Source organism: Anoplophora glabripennis, unplaced genomic scaffold (assembly GCF_000390285.2).
Source record: "Anoplophora glabripennis isolate ALB-LARVAE unplaced genomic scaffold, Agla_2.0 scaffold12, whole genome shotgun sequence".
NCBI lineage: Eukaryota > Metazoa > Arthropoda > Insecta > Coleoptera > Cerambycidae > Anoplophora > Anoplophora glabripennis.
The window spans coordinates 537,857-555,903 of NW_019416512.1; the positions used below are offsets into that span (position 1 = coordinate 537,857).

At 32.9% G+C, this 18,047-nt stretch overlaps 2 protein-coding genes across 2 annotated transcripts in view; one reads left to right on the forward strand and one right to left on the reverse strand.

Moving 5' to 3' along the window:
• The window catches only part of LOC108903260 (methionine--tRNA ligase, mitochondrial), a 37,838-nt gene extending 30,076 nt beyond the window's left edge, over positions 1–7,762 (reverse strand). The window contains exons 1-4 of the mRNA XM_018705369.1: positions 7,482–7,762; positions 7,068–7,348; positions 6,781–7,015; positions 4,035–4,296 (exon numbers count right to left, since the gene is read on the reverse strand). Coding sequence (XP_018560885.1) covers positions 4,035–4,296; positions 6,781–7,015; positions 7,068–7,348; positions 7,482–7,575 — 872 coding nt within the window. The 5' untranslated portion in view covers positions 7,576–7,762. The remainder of the gene's footprint in view (positions 1–4,034; positions 4,297–6,780; positions 7,016–7,067; positions 7,349–7,481) is intronic.
• A 315-nt stretch (positions 7,763–8,077) lies between these two features.
• LOC108903175 (DDB1- and CUL4-associated factor 7) lies at positions 8,078–9,928 on the forward strand. Its single transcript, XM_018705266.1, has 5 exons — positions 8,078–8,207; positions 8,260–8,548; positions 8,599–8,788; positions 8,841–9,116; positions 9,170–9,928. Exons 2-5 carry the CDS (start codon positions 8,262–8,264, stop codon positions 9,461–9,463), a joined length of 1,047 nt encoding a protein of 348 aa, XP_018560782.1. The 5' UTR covers positions 8,078–8,207; positions 8,260–8,261; the 3' UTR covers positions 9,464–9,928.
• The last annotated feature ends 8,119 nt before the right edge of the window (positions 9,929–18,047 follow it).

An 18,047-nucleotide genomic window follows, 5' to 3' on the forward strand; every position in this document is an offset into this window, starting at 1 on the left:
AAAGTTAAAATTTTTCGAATTTTTAAAATCGCTCCAAAAATTATTTAAAAAAAGAAAATTAATATTATAACAATTCTATATGACAGTTAAAGGGTCCAAGTACGTGTAAAAAAATCAGCGCCAATTAAAATGCTTTAACCACAGCACTGACGCTAAAAAATAACGACATTTCGCGCTGAAATTTAGTAAGAAATTGTCTCATACCAAAACTATCAGACCGATTTGGATCGGGTTTTGGGATTTCGTTTTGTAATCCTTTAAAGTACTTACATCTACATTTATAGTAGAATTGGACAATTTTTTACCTATCAGTTGAACGCTTCAAAATTACCTCGACTTTCATAACTTTCTCACGCTGTTTTGGCTGTCTAACAACAAAAATATGAAATGCGCAGGTATCAAAACAATTTTGTCTTATAGCAAATTTCATAACAAACAATTTCATTAGTAATAGTTTTTTCTGTAAACTGCATATTTAAGAAGTTATATTGGAAAATGTGAGAAAAAACACGTGATTTTTGAGTATTTTTGCATTTTTTTATTTTTTCTGCAAATAGCACAACTTTTTTTTCTTGGCGCAACCTTATATTTTCATTGTTTACATTATTTTCGACCGATTTTTACTAATATCTAATCTACGTCAAGCAACAGCCATATCTCGAAGGTTTTGAGCTTAATTCTCTTGGACTACAATAAGTGTTAAATATTTTAAGCAATCTTGAACGAAACGGGAGACGACCGTATTACAAAACATTGTACGCGGCCCTATTCAAATCGTGGGTGCAAGGCAAACGTTCCACATAAATAAATTAGAGACTGGAACATCACGCCTAAAGCGTATCGCTGTATGATTTATATCCCAGACCCTTCAATGTATGTTATATTATCCCCGAACCGTTTTATCGCTTCCGAGTGATTTGGAACGCCCCCGGATTGACAGGCTTTTAAGAATGGGGAGTCCATTAACTTCCGGTGTGACAGTTAACATTAGTTAAACGAGAGAAAAGCGTGTTTTTGTAAAATTATATCGACTCATAAGGAGCCCTTTCCGTCATCGTGAAATGATGAAAGATCGAGGCGGAAAGAAGATTAAAATGAATCAAAATATATAAAAGTAAATACAGAGCCGATCCTAGTGGAGGGCAAAACGCGCCTCGCATAGAACGTCACGAGGAAGAGGCGGAAAAATGAGGACTTTAAAAAAAAGTATAAAAAAATGTAATATAGTTCCTGTCGGATGTGAAATATATTGTGCACGTGATCACTTAAGAATCCAGAATCGTGCTTAACTTCGTCGATCTCTATGGGGATTTGTTTTTATTGAATTTAGCAAGTGTTCTTAGGAATAGCTGAAAATTGTGCTACACCCATTCAAGAGCGTAGATTGCGAAAATTATATTGGATTTTGCGTAAGACGTCGATTAGAACAGCTTTTTTACTAATTCATTTCCGAGTGATGTTCTTTGTATCTCGAAATGTAAGCGAGATGCAAGCAAATCAAGACTATTTTCATGTTTTTATTGAATCTACAAAAAAGGAAAAGAAACGATAACACAGTCACAGAAAAAATGTCCAAACCCAAGAGAGCCACATATCATTTCTGAAGGAATTCGCTGACAAAATTCATAACATGCCGATGAATTTCGGAGAAAAGTGAAATTTTTGGGTGAAAACGCCTAAATACGGGTTAAAACTGATTTTTTCCTAAATTTGTGATAGAGAAAGATGGCTATAATGAAGGCGCTTAATAGTCACCGCCCATTTCGCCCTTCCACAAATGAGAAGTAGATCTTATTTGTGGAAGGGCGAAATGGGCGGTGACTATTAGACCCCTTCATTGTAGCCATCTTTCTCTATCGTACGGATTTCTATGACTTTCTTTACCGCTCTCACATAACGGCCGATGAACCATGGGGACTTTCCGACCCTGTATATCATTTTCGTAGTATTTTGAGGCGCTGAACACAATGCCATTAGTAAAATTTACCCATAACCTCGATATTTCTCAGACAATCCATTATTTGGATGAAAATACATACTACGAAAATGATATATTTTTTACAAAATTTAGGAAAAAATCACTTTTGACCCATATTTGGGTGTTTTCACCCAAAAATTTCACTTTTCTCCAAAATATGTAGTGAAGTCGTGAATTTTGACTACAGGATCGTGTTCAGCGCAACGAATTCCTTCGGAAATGATAAGGGGCTCAAGAGAACCCAAGAGGGTTTGGACTTTTTTGTGTGGCTGTGTAATCTTTGTTGATAGACCATGTAATTCCTGTGATTCTCTAATGCATTTTTGTTTGCTATTATACAGGGTGTTCCGGAGGTAAGTGCGAAAAACTAAATGGTGCATCCTTGGCGAATTTAAAGGAAAGCGGGAAAGGTTTTCAAAGTATATAAAATTTTTCGATTGAAGCAGTTCCTATAAAGTTGTTCAATGTCAAGAACAAATGAGATTTAATGTCAAGAAAAAACGAGATTTAATTTATTTTTTATTTTTTTCAAAAAGCACTGGTCTGTACCAAACTTGATACAGACATTACATCATCTTATTCCGCATATTCCCCTCGTTGTTTTAAACACGCCATATTACGAGACCTTCGAACTAATTTAACAGTTATTCGCGGTCCCTGATGATTTCTTTAAAAAATCATTCCTCGCACAAATGGGATGTTGTGGCTGCATTTTGTCGACACTCCCCGTAAATTGAAAACCACGTCTATAAGTTCGTTATGTGTTCGTAAACGTGTACAACTGTTAAAAAAACGTAAAGAATAGAAAAACTAGAACCGAAAAAAACGCTAATTGAAAAATGTTAAAAATTTTCACATAATTTTCCGCAGAGATACTCGACTCCGAACATTGGAAACCGTCTGGTAGGTAATTTATTTTTATCATGTTCATAACAAAAATATTCATTGTTACGATTGCCAGACAAAAAGTACACGATGAATTTTTTTCTTCTTGCAAGTTCATCCCTATGAACCACCCTTTCGGCTATTTAAAACCGTCTGGCATTTGAAAATTTCTAGGTACTTATTAATATGTCTATTTTTTCATCAACTGCCAGACACTTTAAGTGAAAAACTAATTATTTTATGCAAAAGGAAATTAATTTTCCAAATCGGCCCTTAAAACCACCCTTATTTTCATTAACTAACTTACCTTTTTGAAACCACAAAATGCCAGATATTTTTCGATGACGCCACACCCATGTGCGCTAGCTCACGGTCTATTAAGAAATACGTTGACCATTTGCAAATTTGAAAGACGAATCCTCCTGTTTTATAAAGAGTGAATATTTTTTAAATATTTTGTTAAAAGTGGAGGCACACGAAAGGCTAGTGGCGTTGTTTTATGTAGGTGGTAAATAGATAAGGTAGCCTTATTAAAATTTGTTTTTATATTTTTTCATATTTTTAAATATTCATAAACCAAGTAGGAAGAATTTTATTAATTATTAGGTAAATATATCACTTTGTTTTTTTTTTTCTTTTACTTAATTTTATTGTAAATACAATTTTTAAAGTTCTCATCTTATTTAATTTTTTAATTTATGGTTATTTGAGAGCATATTAATAAACTAACCAAATAGGTGCATATTGGCCTTGAAAATTAAATAAAAAATTCTTTATTGCCCACCTAGCAAAACAACAGTGGACCTTACAATGTCACGAACCACCACTGGTGTATTATAAATATTAACAGTGTTCATTCTAGAGCATAAATAAAGAGTACCTTATTTACTTAGTTTTTTGCTAAAACTACCCGTTTTAGAAGTTCTACATCCTATTTTAAAAAATAATCGTCTTTGAAGACACTGTGTAGGTACCTCAAATTATTAAATTTGCTATTTTTCTTAAATACATTTCACATAGTCCTATCGATATGAATTCATTAATAATTAATGCTGCATGTTAATTATGTTTGTAATGCAAATTAGAAACACAAGTAAGCACTTCAATTCAAGCTCTACGCTCTACCGATAAACATTTTTCACGTTTTCATTAAAAACCTAGTACTACTCACTTCAAAATATCCTTCCCGATAACCTGCACATCTGGCGGCCAAACTTTTTGAAACTCCGAGGGGTCCAGCGAGTAACCAGCCACGGTTAAATAGTTGACGAGGGCGTCCAACCAGACGTAAACGGTTTGGGCATCGTCGCCGGGCACTCGAATGCCCCAGTGCACCCGAGAGGATGGCCTAGAGATTGAAACGTCCGGCAGATCGCCGTTGCATATCAGGTCCAATAAGATCTTCTGAAATTTTTTCGGACGGATGATTTTCTCTATAACACGAAAGCGAAAGATAAGGTCAATATGCTAGATATTGCTTATCTTATAATTTCTACATGATATCCCAATGAAAAGCAAAGGCATGCACGGGTGGCTTACGAGGGATATTAGAAAACTATCTCCAACCGACGCCACTTATAATAAAGCCTCACATCTGATACGTCATTGTTTAGCTACGTCACTGCCAGTGGTTTGGTCGATTATTATTGTAAATTAAAGAAATCAGCACGCGCATTTTTAATTTTATTTATCATGATAATGACAATTTAACAATTTCGGAAATTATTACAAGATTCATTATATGATAAAATGCATCTTTAAATAACATTCGTATAAAACTGTTGCATGTGCATTTGCACTTATTCTAAAACTTGGCCTTATTTCGGTAATTTAAATTAGGTTACAAGTTTGAGATTAGGAATAGGGCGGAGAAACTAATTGGGGCAGAGAAACCAATTAGGGTGGTAAATCTAATTAGGTCGCAGAAGCTAATCTTATGCATTTCAACGACTATTTTATAAAGAAGCAATGTGCTTTCCACATGTGTATATCTACATTCGAACGAAAAATATATATAAAATTTGAGCAACAACATATGCATTGTTTTAAAGAACCTATACAGAGTATTTACAAATTTGGAAAGGATGTTTGAAGAGTAAACAAATCGATTTGTGAAAACTTGGCTAGTAGAAATATATTTTGCAAATAAAATATTTTTTAACACCTACTAACTTACCACATTGATAGGATGAAAATCTTTTTGGAACCACTGTTTCCAGTAAAACGTCATACCTATTTAGAAATGACTGTACATGAAGATGTATAGCTAACTCGCAGTTTTTTTTAGGGTTTTCATCCGTTGATTTTAGTATGACTATTCGCACTTACTATCACACCACAGGCATACCGTCGTTTTACAAAAAGAAAAGGCAGTTAAAAATAAGAATTGAAAAAAATTAAGTTAACTTTAAACATTTATTCACTAATAACACAGCCCCGCAAAAAAGTGGGAGATCCGAAAGACAAGACCATGATATCTACATGTTTTTGGGGTCACTGAATCCGAATCCGGTATCCGTTGACCCGATTAGCTTTGGGATATGGTCATTTCAAGATCAAATGTAGAGAATCAATTTCCAACAAAGTAAACCAATATCTATACATTTTTGGGGTCGCAATAAAATCTATTAAAAAATTACATCAATCACAGCCGGTTTTATTGTAATCTTGATTTTATTATTTTAATAATTTTTAATTTTACAAAAATTGAATTGACACCGTGAATGACATAAAATTACTGTTCTAAACAAAATTACTTGTCACGCTTGTAATCATATATGAAGACTCTGTAGTAAAGCTTAAACCGACAGAATGATTTTACTAACATTACATTTAAAGCGACTTGAGATTCAAGAATTAAAAAAAAAAACACTGTTATCGATCTATAACTACGGGTTTATATACAGGGTGATTCACAACTTATCCAAAAAAAATTGAGGATACGTCCTGAGAAATGATGTCAATGTAAAAAAAAATTTCTAAAATCCTTATAGTTACTGAGAAAAAAATTTATGTAGTATTTTCAACCTTTACATCGCTGGACTATTGTAGTCTCTAGCGTCATTCGCGTTGTGCATTGTGTGCAATGCGCTCTCTCTCCACGTGCCCTCAGGCGATTCCGAATACTGAAATCCGATATTAGTATTTACGTTTCTGCGATAGTGTTTACATTAGTTTTTCAAGTGTAAAAAATGGTTTACGTGTATAGCAACTCGGGAGTTGATGGATATCGTTTTAATTTACGGTAAAGCAAGACAATATTTGTGTTATGGTGAAGCAAGACAACATTTGTGTTAGTTCGTAGAAACTAGGTATGACGGACCCATATGTGCTTACACGTCGGTGGACAAAATTTTGAACAGTTGTTGTATGTCAAATTATTTTATTAATTAATAATAACAATAGCGACAAAAGCAGTTGAATTTGCTGATATAAAATACGTGTTATAAAATTTTATTTACTTCCTTCCTTGGGAAATTCTTTCAATTTTTTGTCTGTTCATTTTTTATTGCACTTTGCTGCCGTGCCAGGCGCCGACTGCATGCTTTGCCTTGCGTAAGGTCATGTTTTACAGTGGACCAGTTTCTAGTGCCGTGCAGACGTGTATTTATAATCATTTTCGAACTGCCCTTTTATATTTTTTTTTACAAAATTGTGTTTGTAAATCTCCTGTACATTCAAAAAAAACTTTTTTGATAAGTTCTGAATCAGCCCGTACATATTCAATTCCCGTCAAAAAAAAGTGCAGCTTCTGACATGGTAAGAGAAAAAATGAATTAATTTTTGAAATTCCCTCGTAAAAGTATTTATATTCTTAGGAGGATTATTTAAGTGGAAACGCCAATATTTACAAAGGACCCCGCGCCTAGTACTCGGGATTCGGGAAGGGTCATTTTAATTAAAATCCTGATATTTACCGTCCCTGGTAAGCCAATATATGAGTTCTTCTCTGAAGGAATGGAGCTTAAACATATAATTGGGCTCTTCTGTCCATTCTACTGGATGGCCGCTTTCGGAAGACACCATTATCTTACGCCCATCGGCCCCTACGGTCTCTTTCAACTGAGAATCTGTTAAAAAACTTTCGTCGGAAACGCAATACCATCCGGAATAAGTGGAAGAATATATGTGGCCATTTTTGTTCAAAACATTCTAAAATATAGGTTTTTAAAACATACTTTACGAAAAACCTATGTTTACATACCCAGAAGTTTTGAACAGTGTTCTTGTGAGTTTCTTCTGTTGTTCTAATAAAATCCGTACATGCTATGTTAAAGCGTTCAGCTAGAGCTTTATATCGTTTGGAAATATTACTGCAATAATCAGGGGGTGATGAATTGTTTGTCTCAGCCGCTTGTTGGATTTTAGAACCGTGTTCATCAGTTCCAGTTGAAAATTTAATAATGCAGCCTTTATTAGCAACATTGTGCCATCTCTGGGAGGCATCCGCAATTAACGAACTATAAAGGTGCCCGATATGGGGATCTGTAAATTTCTAACTATTAAAGTTCCTAGATACTGGGGACTTTATTGATTATTATTCATTACCAACATAAATACAAGAAATTAGAAAACAGAATTATAAAACACAAGTTTTTAGGTTAACTTGAAAACTTACTAGCATTTACATAATAAATTGGAGTAGTGTAATAAGCAACAGATTTTGCTTGGCTGCTGTAGTGTCGACATAAAAATAGTGTTCTGGAGCACATATTATTCACTTTGAAGTCATATTTTTAAACAAGAAATACACAACTTTACACACAAAATTTTAATAAGTCTCATGAAGAAAAGATTTAGATCACATAAATGTGTGTTTAAATATTTAAATGAAACATACCTATGAGAAAATAAATAATATTTACAATTTACACACTTAAAATAATTGAACTACTTGAAAACCCGTAAAAAACAATGAATTCGATTTGTGTTAGTATAGAATTAAACTAACTACATGTTTCACATTATAGAAAAGTATAATCATGAACCATATCTCTCTCTTTCTATTGTATAAATTGTCTTAAAACGGTTGATTCGAAAATTCTAAGGTAATTTACTGTAAAACATTTTGCTACATGCTGTTTCTGTGTTTGACTAATAGAAACATTTTTATCATAATAAGCAATAAGATATATTTTTTCAGATTATATTAATTCGATTGAATCGAATAGGAACATTTCTTATTTCTTAGATTCTTAGTTGGCCCCACTGAAATAATGTCAGAAGCCGGATTTGAGCTAAATTCATGTAAACATTAGTGTTTTAGGAGTTAAAAGACTGTTTTATAACTCTTTTCATATTATTTTTAATAAATCTGCTTTATAATTGCTAGTTTTTTTAACAAGTAAGTAAGACTGCTTAAAATATATAGATTATAATTTGAAATACCATCGTAGAAATGGCCCACTCAGGGGTAGTCCCTGCTGGGAAAAGAAAAGAGATCTATAAATACGTCGCCCCATGGCCATTATATAGCATGAATTGGTCTGTACGACCAGATAAAAGGTTTCGGCTGGCCTTGGGTAGTTTTGTAGAAGAATACAATAACAAAGTGCAAATAGTTTCATTAGACGAAGACAGTAGCGAATTTACAGCAAAGAGCACGTTTGATCATCCTTACCCCACAACAAAAATCATGTGGATACCTGATAGTAAAGGAATCTTTCCTGATCTACTTGCTACAAGGTATTATAATTAGTTATAACTTGCATGTATCTATCATATTTTTCTTTTAGCGGTGATTACCTTAGAGTATGGAGAGCGGGTGAACCTGATACAAGACTGGAATGTGTGTTAAACAATAATAAAAACTCAGATTTTTGTGCACCTTTAACAAGTTTCGATTGGAATGAAGTTGATCCAAATTTAGTAGGCACTTCGTCGATAGACACAACTTGCACAATTTGGGGATTAGAAACGGGGCAGGTTTGATATTGCCAAATTACAGTTTTCGCAGTTGTTATTTTTTATTTTTTAGGTTATAAATCGTGTAAGTTTAGTATCTGGACATGTTAAAACACAACTCATTGCACATGATAAAGAAGTGTATGATATAGCTTTTTCAAGAGCTGGTGGAGGAAGAGACATGTTCGCATCTGTAGGGGCTGACGGATCAGTGAGAATGTTTGATCTTCGCCATTTAGAACATTCTACGATTATATACGAAGATCCCGCACATACGCCTTTGTTGAGGTTAGCGTGGAACAAGCAAGATCCAAATTACTTAGCAACTATTGCTATGGATGCTTGTGAGGTACTTTTATTGGTTTTTTGTTTCATATGGAATACTAGTAATAAGAATTTTAGGTCATTATTTTGGACGTTAGGGTGCCTTGTACGCCTGTGGCAAGACTGAATAATCACAGAGCTTGTGTTAATGGCATCGCCTGGGCCCCACACTCGAGTTGTCATATTTGTACGGCCGGGGATGATCACCAAGCACTGATATGGGACATCCAGCAAATGCCAAGGGCCATTGAAGATCCAATATTAGCATACACCGCTGCAGAGGGCGAAGTCAATCAGATACAATGGGGTGCCACACAACCAGACTGGATCGCTATATGTTATAATAAATCACTAGAGATTCTCAGGGTTTAAAACAATTAAAATGAAAATGTCCATAGTTATTTTATTTATTGGCAGAAGGGATTTACAAATAACGAAAAAGTTTGTTATTTGTTCCACAATCGTGGAAAAATTATTTGATTTTTGAGAATTTTTATGGTTATACTTTGCAAATCTCTTCCCTTTGAATGGTTTTTATAAAACTTTTCTTAGCATATGTTTTAGTATGGATTTCATGACATTTCATTTTTCATTTCAGACGATGTCATACGATTTATTTTGGACTTTTTACCATATCTTTAAGGAGAAAGTGCTTAGATTTAAACAGTATTTAAACAGTCACTAATACTTGTCTTACTTTATGCATCATCATATTTATTGTTACTGACCCCGCATATACAACCGTTTAGGTATCTCGATAATTGAATATTTATCATATTGTTTATATATTTATGACATTATTTTTTATTTTAATTTTTAGAATATAGCAGTAATTTAAATTTTGTAAAATGTATGTACATATAATTATTAATATATTATACAAACTTGTCTACCGTTATTTTTTTGTAATATTTTAACTATCGAGCCAAAATTGTCTTATGAAAACATAAAACACCATAGAAATGAGACAACCCCCAGATTCAATGTCAAAGGCTGTGCGGAAGAGGGCTACACTTGGAAAAATGGCGGACAAATATCCATTATCCATCGCCTTTGCCAGTGCCCATGCCAGCGATCGAACCCAGGAAATCTGGCTGAGAAATGTTTGCTACTGCACTCTCGACCAACTACGCTACCGTGGCGTCTCTGTTAATATGACTAATTTTGTTTCCAACAACTCTGCAAACATATCTTCAACATATTTATATGAAAACTTCACTAATCACGAGAACTTCTAAATTTCTGTACGCACATTTTAATGCTTACAACTTTAGAGAGAACATAATTTTTTTTTATGAGCACATTTGCTTTTGCTTTAATTTTATATTATCATATCTTAATAACGGACTAAGATATTCTTATTTCTCACCAAAACATGTACACCCAGTTCAATAACATAACTACAACGTTTATTTTTGGATTTTATGGCGATATTTCAGTGCTAACATGTTGGACTTTGAAATTAAATACAGTCACAAGTGATTAAGTTTTAAAATAGTGTCATGTTGGGGGGTTGTACGCTCAGCTCCAAAGATAAGAGATTGTGAGAGAAAGTATTACTCTAATGGGCCATCTAAGGGAGAGTCACATCCAGAGTCCACTAACGACCTTGAGTATCAAGTATCTACGTCTGATACTACTTCTGACTGCCTGCTTCACTTGCACCCCTTCAATCCTTTCTATTTTTCCATATTCTACTTAATTGTCTAAATAAGGAAGGAAAGTAGTGCAAGTTGCTCTTAGCTTAGTCATCAAAAGCCGAGAAAGAAGCAGACCCAGCTCGGCTATTTGTTTTGCTAATAATGCAAAATTGCATTACCTACATTATATTATTGCATAACTAATAAGCAGAACAAATTTATATGGTAAATGTAACACTTGTTAATTTTTTTAAGTATTGTAATAATAGGAATCAATATATATGTTATTATGAAATGAAAACTATCCTGGTTGCTTTGAATCAAACCTCAGTTGTGCACAGGAATAGTCAGCCAAGTGTTTATTTGTCCTTGAGATAATGTAATTAAAACTTAAAGCAAAAATAAACATTTCCAAAAACTACTAGTTTGGTCGCTGATGAAACAGTTGTGAGTAAGGTACGAGACAAAAATTTTCTCATACTCTCCTCTACTCAAAGAACTTCAACGCTTTCAGTGGCTGATTGAAGAAATTTTATCAGAGGCATAAAATTTCCTTTAAAACCATGGTGAATCTGCTTAGGCAAAATTTCACAATGCTGGCGACTAAAACTAAGCTGCTATAAATATTGCAGGACTACGCTCCAAAAGATATTTTTTATGATTATAAAAAAGGTCTATTTTTCCATAAGGAAAATCTGCAGACTCCACATTGTTTTCAAATATGGAAGGAGGTAATAAGGAAAAGTCGTTAATTATTGGTAAAAGTAAGAACCACAGACATTTAGAGGGAGTGTATGTGAGAAAATTTTCAATAGATTGAGTCGCCAAAAAAAAACGAATGGTTTTAGATATCTTATTTCTCGATAATGCAATTTTTCATCCAAATATTTCATTAGAAAACATAAAACTGATTTTCGTTCAAAAACCAACCAATGGTGCCAACCTGTAGATCAAGGCATCATTGAAAACTGTGGTCATTTATAGAAGTTTGCTTGTTAAAAGTCTTTTGCCATTAATGGATACGGAAGAGTCACTGGAAATGGTAGAGAACAACATTACAGTAGTCAATTACATAAGAATTTCAGTGGCATGGAAAAATTATTGTCTATAATTGTAAAAAATAATTTCCTAAAATATGAATCTACTCTATGTAATAGTGATATTAAGTGAATGTGATATAAATGACATAATATTAGCGTATTTATTTCCAAATTTTACTGTCACTAAATTAAAATATAAGAACATAATAATTGATAACGATTTAATGAAAATACAAATGTCTCAATGCAAAGATGAAACGAAAGCACAGACGGTGGATCCCAATATGGATGTCACATAGACATACTCTAGTGCACCTAACGACAATTTAAATGAAGAGCTAGCCATGAAGATCAGGAAGCCTATTTGAATCATCTAATTATAATTTAAATTTGCTATTTTCTCAATGCCTTCAACTATTTTAACAACATATACAGTATGTCCAAGATAAGGATGGGATATAGGGTTGCCAGATCTCCGGGTTTGACCCAAAGTCTTCGGGGTACATCTTTGGGCTCCGAGTTAACATGTCATATCTCCGGGTTTTCTTTGTTGAGATATGGGGTGGCTCCAATATTTTAAAAGTGTTCAGAGCTGTATTCAGGAAAAATTTTAAATGATAGCTAAAACAAATCTTTTTAAGCGATTACCAAAGACCTCAGAATGACCTGAGGTCGTTGGCGATTACAATAGTAACATTATCTAATTCAGAATTAAAAATGACTAGATTTTATCATAAAAATAGCAGTGACGTATTTAAAAAAATTAACCTGACGATGGCCCCTCGAAGACGAAACGTCGGATTGGAAAATGTTAACGCCATTGGATAGAGCAAAAAGAGTGGCAATGTAAATATGCAATTTATTTTAAAATTCGTTTACAAATAAAGCCAGACAAAAAATAAAACGATTTTGCAAAATTTCTGATTTTTGGGATATCTCCGGAACTGCCCGGAATTTTAAAACTTTCTAAACGACATATTATTAGGTATAAAAAAAACATAATTTTTTTCTAATTTGAGCCATGTTTACCGTTTCCTAGATCCTAATGTTATCCCATCCTTATCTTGGACACACTGCATATTACCAAAACTCATTACTGTTTTTTCTTCCATATTTTATTAATATATTAAATACAATTAAACCTGACTTTTTATTATTATTTATAGAATTCGGCTATTAGGAACTTATAGTAAAGGTAGGTACTCTATCTAAAGGTAAAACTGCTCTGGGTGTTCAGTACCCTCAGTAAAATTGCTGAAATTATTTATACCACACCCTACATTTTTATAAATAAAAATGCCCAACTGAGTTTGATACGCTTGAAAATAAAATCGCAGCACCACAACAAAATTTGTATAAGTACTTAAGTAACTAGCTTTGGGAATTTTTGTCATTTCTTCCATTTATCACCAATCAAACAAAATTTTGCTTTGTATTAGGTTTATTAAGTTAATATAGCAGAAATACACATTTTAGGGCCGATAAGGCAAGTTCATTTTCATGTGTTAAACACTACTTTTATTCCAAAGCAGCGTTTAAAACATGTGGAACGCATACTTACTTTAATTTAAAATAAAAAATAGAAAGTTTAAAATTTAAGCAATGGATCTTGATGTAGGTAACAAAAATTAGGTCTAATTACCAACTAACACAAAACAACAAATCCATTATCATCTAATCAAAACTCGACACGTGATACAATGTTTTGTAAATAAGTCTAAAAAATGCTTGTATTTTTCTTGATATTTTCACTACTGCTATTGAGGTGCTTATCAACTGTATTTGCATTAGTTTGTTTTGTGGATCTTTTCTTGTTTGTGTACAAAACTAGTGATGGCTAATCGGGGTAGTGTCCTACGAAACCCAAATGAATTAATGACCCGATCATGCTGGGTATTAAGTATTAGAAAACAGACCGTCCACTGTTCCATATTAAATTCTACTTGTGTACTAAAAAGGTTTTTCAGAATATTCTCTGAAATGTGTTTCAACGACTGTTAAATGAATTGAAGCATTATCATTTTTCTAAGTGTGATATTTGTGGTTAGGCAAAACAAACTATAGAATCAACCTCTTGAATGAACCTTTTTCGCTCAAGAGATTTTTTATTTTTTCTTTGAAGTATTGCAAAATACCCAAATTAATAAATATTTTTTTATTAAAATTCAGCATTATTTAATTCTCTAGTATTTTTTTTTAAATTGAGATATGCAAAACTGTACAATGATTCTGAATACAGAGAATACACAGCCAGATTTTTAATTAAAAAAAAGTCAGTGATTTTCCAAAAAAATCACTTCTGAAGAAAATTGCAGCAAACCATGGTTTATCAACTGGATCATCATATTGGTACTTACTTCTGGAAGCATATATACAAAAAAGTATATTCACATTGTGCATCCCAAAAAAAATTTAGAGGATGTCCTGTTCTTATTAGGCCACATTGTATGTATATGCACCAAAATTGTATTAATTAACGTAAATATCTTTTGCTGTGGAACCTCCTGACTTCTGACTACCTCACCATACAATATATTTCTTTTCTCAAAATTAAGCTTAAGGGACTTGTTGAGTTTTGTAAGAAAGTTCTTTATATACAGGGTGTTATTTAAGAATGTGGCAAACTTCAAGGGGGATTCTAAGACGAAATGTTTATACAAACGCCGAACTTTAAAACAATTTTTTTTTTCGTAAAAGTCTTAATAATCCTTTAGCCAATTTTGTTGAAATATGGCAGTGTTATTTATGGTAGAAAGGGGCTAATTTAGCCCTACCTAGATTAAAATTATTAAGTCCAGTGGTGTCCCGGGGATACCTTAACCAATATTTTTGACAAAAAAGAATATGCGCCACTGATTTTTTAAAAACTTTTATAATTTTTTCGCATTAAGCTAATTAAAAATATAACTTTTTATCTCTTGAATTTTTTTTGTATTTTGCTTCATTTTTGGAGAAAAAAGAAAATAAAAATCACTTTATTGCATGTCCATGGACAGAAAAAAAAACATTTAATAAAACGCAAACATTTTTTTAGCTAACATTAATTTTTATAAGAATTTCTAAGACTAAAATAGACTACTGATATGGAAAAAAATCACAGGTTCTTACACCCATTTTTGATAGTTTGGTAGTTTTAATTTTTTATTATGTTGTCCCAGGGACATGCAATAAAGTGAATTTTATTTATTTTCTCCAAAACGGAAGCTAAAAATTGAAGAGACAAAAAAGTTATATTTTTACTTGCTTAATGCGAAAAAAATTCAAGAGTGATTTGCAGAATGCTGCATTGAAGAGCGAATTGCTTACAAGCAGGCAGTTCCTGCATGATTAGGGGCGTGATTTCTATGGAAGCACGAACCGACCCTGCTTGCATCACTAGGGGCAAACGTGGTCATGGGAGAGGAGTTTTAAGGGGGTAAATCCAGGAGATTTTAGCAGTTCATGTGGTACCATACATCGATTACATTGGAGACAAGTTTATTTTTATGCATGACGATGCGAGGCTGCACACCGCAAGAATCGTGCATGATTACATATCAGAAGTCGGTTTTTGGGTTACGGAGTGGCCAACATGCAGTCCCGATCTAAATCCAATTGAACATTTATGGGATGAGTTAAAACAAAGAATTTGAGCTAGACTTCATGCCCCAACCTCGATCCTTGAACTTATTGATGTAGTAAAAGAAGAGTGGTATAACATCCCACAAGAAACAATAGCGAACTTGATAAGATCTATGCCTAATCGTATGACAGATGTTATTAGGGCAAGAGGGGGTCACACACATTATTAAAAATTAAGTGTTAATTTAGATAATTGTCAATGACCACATTTCCTTTAGTAATAAAAAAAGTTAATTTGTTTCATGCATTAATTTCATTTGTTAAAACTAAGGAACGCAAATAATTTGTAATAAATTTCAGCTCATATTAAAGCATATTAAATTGTCTTTTAAACAGTATATTTCTTGTTTTAATCTAATGAATTGTTTAAAAAATATATATAATTAGTCAAAAGTTTGCAGCGGGCCGATTTCTATGCACGCAAGTTTAATTAGGGCTAAATTAGCACCTTTCTACCACAAATAACACTGCCACATTTCAACAAAATCAGCTAAAGGATTATTAAAACTTTTACAAAAAAAAAACTAAACAATTTTTTAAAAAAGTTTGATCCCTGTATCTAGAAAAAAAAGCATTACCGGACCCACGTTTAAACAGGGTATTTTTAAATGAAGTAGCAGAAATGGTACCAGTGAATGTAGAGCCAAAAATAAGAGGATTGAAGTAAAAACCTTATATGAAAGTTGCACCCCTGAGGCGATATATTCTCTTAAAGGAGGAGATTGAAATTCACATTTTAATTTTTTTCTTTAACATGAGGAATGCTAGACACGAAACTTGGTATGAGCATCCTACTAATAAAGAGACAACTTTTCAATATTTCTTCGATCATTGGCGTATTTTATAAAGGAGTGAAATAATCAACCCCATTGCAATATTTTATTAGAAATTTTTTATATGAAGCAAATTATTTATTTAAAAATATTTATTGGGAAGACTGATTTATTACACAACTTTCTTTACCTCTTGTAATTTTTCGATAAAACCAATAGGTTTTTAGTAAAAAAATTAGATGCGTCAAGGGGTAATTGCGAAAATTTGTAAAAATAAAGTAGGTGGATGTCTTAACAAATAAATTGTTATTTATCATATTAATAAATTGACATTTTCTGTCAACCAATAATTGGTACCAATTGATTAATTTATTATCAGAATAATTATGGCAAATAATATTTATACCTATGACGAATATGTCGACATGCTCCAAGTGTTTTTCGAATCTAGAAAAAATAGTAACGCTGCAGTAAGATTATACCACCAAAGATATCCAAACCGACTTATTCATCATAGACAAACATTGGCCTCGGTGGAAAGAAGGCTTCGCGAAACTGGTAAAATTCAGCCCGATCGTGAGGGTGCCGGAAGAAGTCGTAATGTTTGAACTGTTGAAACTGAGGAAGCCATACTGGAACATCTAGTACAAGACTGTGGTATAAGGACAAGTCAGGTGTCCAGGCAACTACAAGTTTCTCACAGTCTTGTGTGGAATGTAGCTCATTAAAATCTTTTATACCCATTTCACCATCAACCCGTGCAAGAATTGAATGATCCTGATTTACCTAACCGCGTAGATTTTTGTCAATGGTATATTAATATTTCCAAGCATGACTTAAATTTCCTAGAGTAGGTGCAGTAAACCTTTATAATGTTCATTCGTGGTCGGAAGAAAATACTCATGAAATATTTGTTTCAGGATTTCAACATAATTTCAGTTTAAACGTTTGGATGCGAATTGTAGGAAATACTCTAGTAGGTCCTTTTATTCTTCCACACAGGTTTGGAGCGGCCGAGTATCTTAGTTTTTTTAACGAAAATCTTCCAACATTACCTGAGGATGTACCCTTCGCTTCATGTCAGGTCATGTGGTATATGCACGATGGGGCGCCTGCACATAGTACACTTGCCGTTAGAGAATGGTTAAATTTAAATTATCCAAATCGCTGGATTGGTCATGATGCCCCCGTTTGTTGGCCTGCACTTTCACCTGACCTAACGCCTATGGATATCTTTTTCACATAAAAAGTATTGTTTATACCACTCCTGTTGCCTCCTTAGAAGAACTACACTTAAGAATATTTCAGGCAGTAAATGACCTTCGCAATAACCAAGAACTGTTTGTGCGAGTGCGTTATAACTTCAACAAAAGTATTAGGTTATGCTTGCAGCAAAATGGAAATTATTTCGAGAATATTCTTTAAATTTAATTTTGCATTTCTTGTTTTTCGTTTGTATTAAATTTTATTTCAGATAAATAACTTTACCTAATACATGACCCATAGTCATAAGTTATCAAACATTTTTCATTAATTAATAGCAAATTATTCTTAATGTTATTATTAAATTACCAGCTTATTGACAGAAAGTGTCAATTTATTAATATGATAAATAACAATTTATTTGTTATGACATCCCCCTACTTTATTTTTACAAATTCTCGCAATTACCCCTTTAGTGAACGATGACGCATATAATTTTTTTACTAGAAAACTATCGGCTTTATCGAAAAATTAAAAGAGGTAAAAAAGTTGCACAATAAATCAGTCTACCCAATAAATATTTTTAAATAAATAATTTGCTTCATATAAAAAATTTCTAATAAAATATTCCAATGGGGTTGAATGTTTCACTCCTTTATAAAATACGCCAATGATCAAA

Excerpts from the sequence above, each read along its gene's own strand:
- LOC108903175 (XM_018705266.1), top strand. The coding sequence starts at position 8,262 with ATGGCCCACTCAGGGGTAGTCCCTGCTGGGAAAAGAAAAGAGATCTAT. Across the intron at positions 8,549-8,598 it reads CCTGATCTACTTGCTACAAG|CGGTGATTACCTTAGAGTAT; the intron begins GTATTATAATTA and ends TTTTTCTTTTAG. Across the intron at positions 8,789-8,840 it reads GGGGATTAGAAACGGGGCAG|GTTATAAATCGTGTAAGTTT; the intron begins GTTTGATATTGC and ends TTTATTTTTTAG.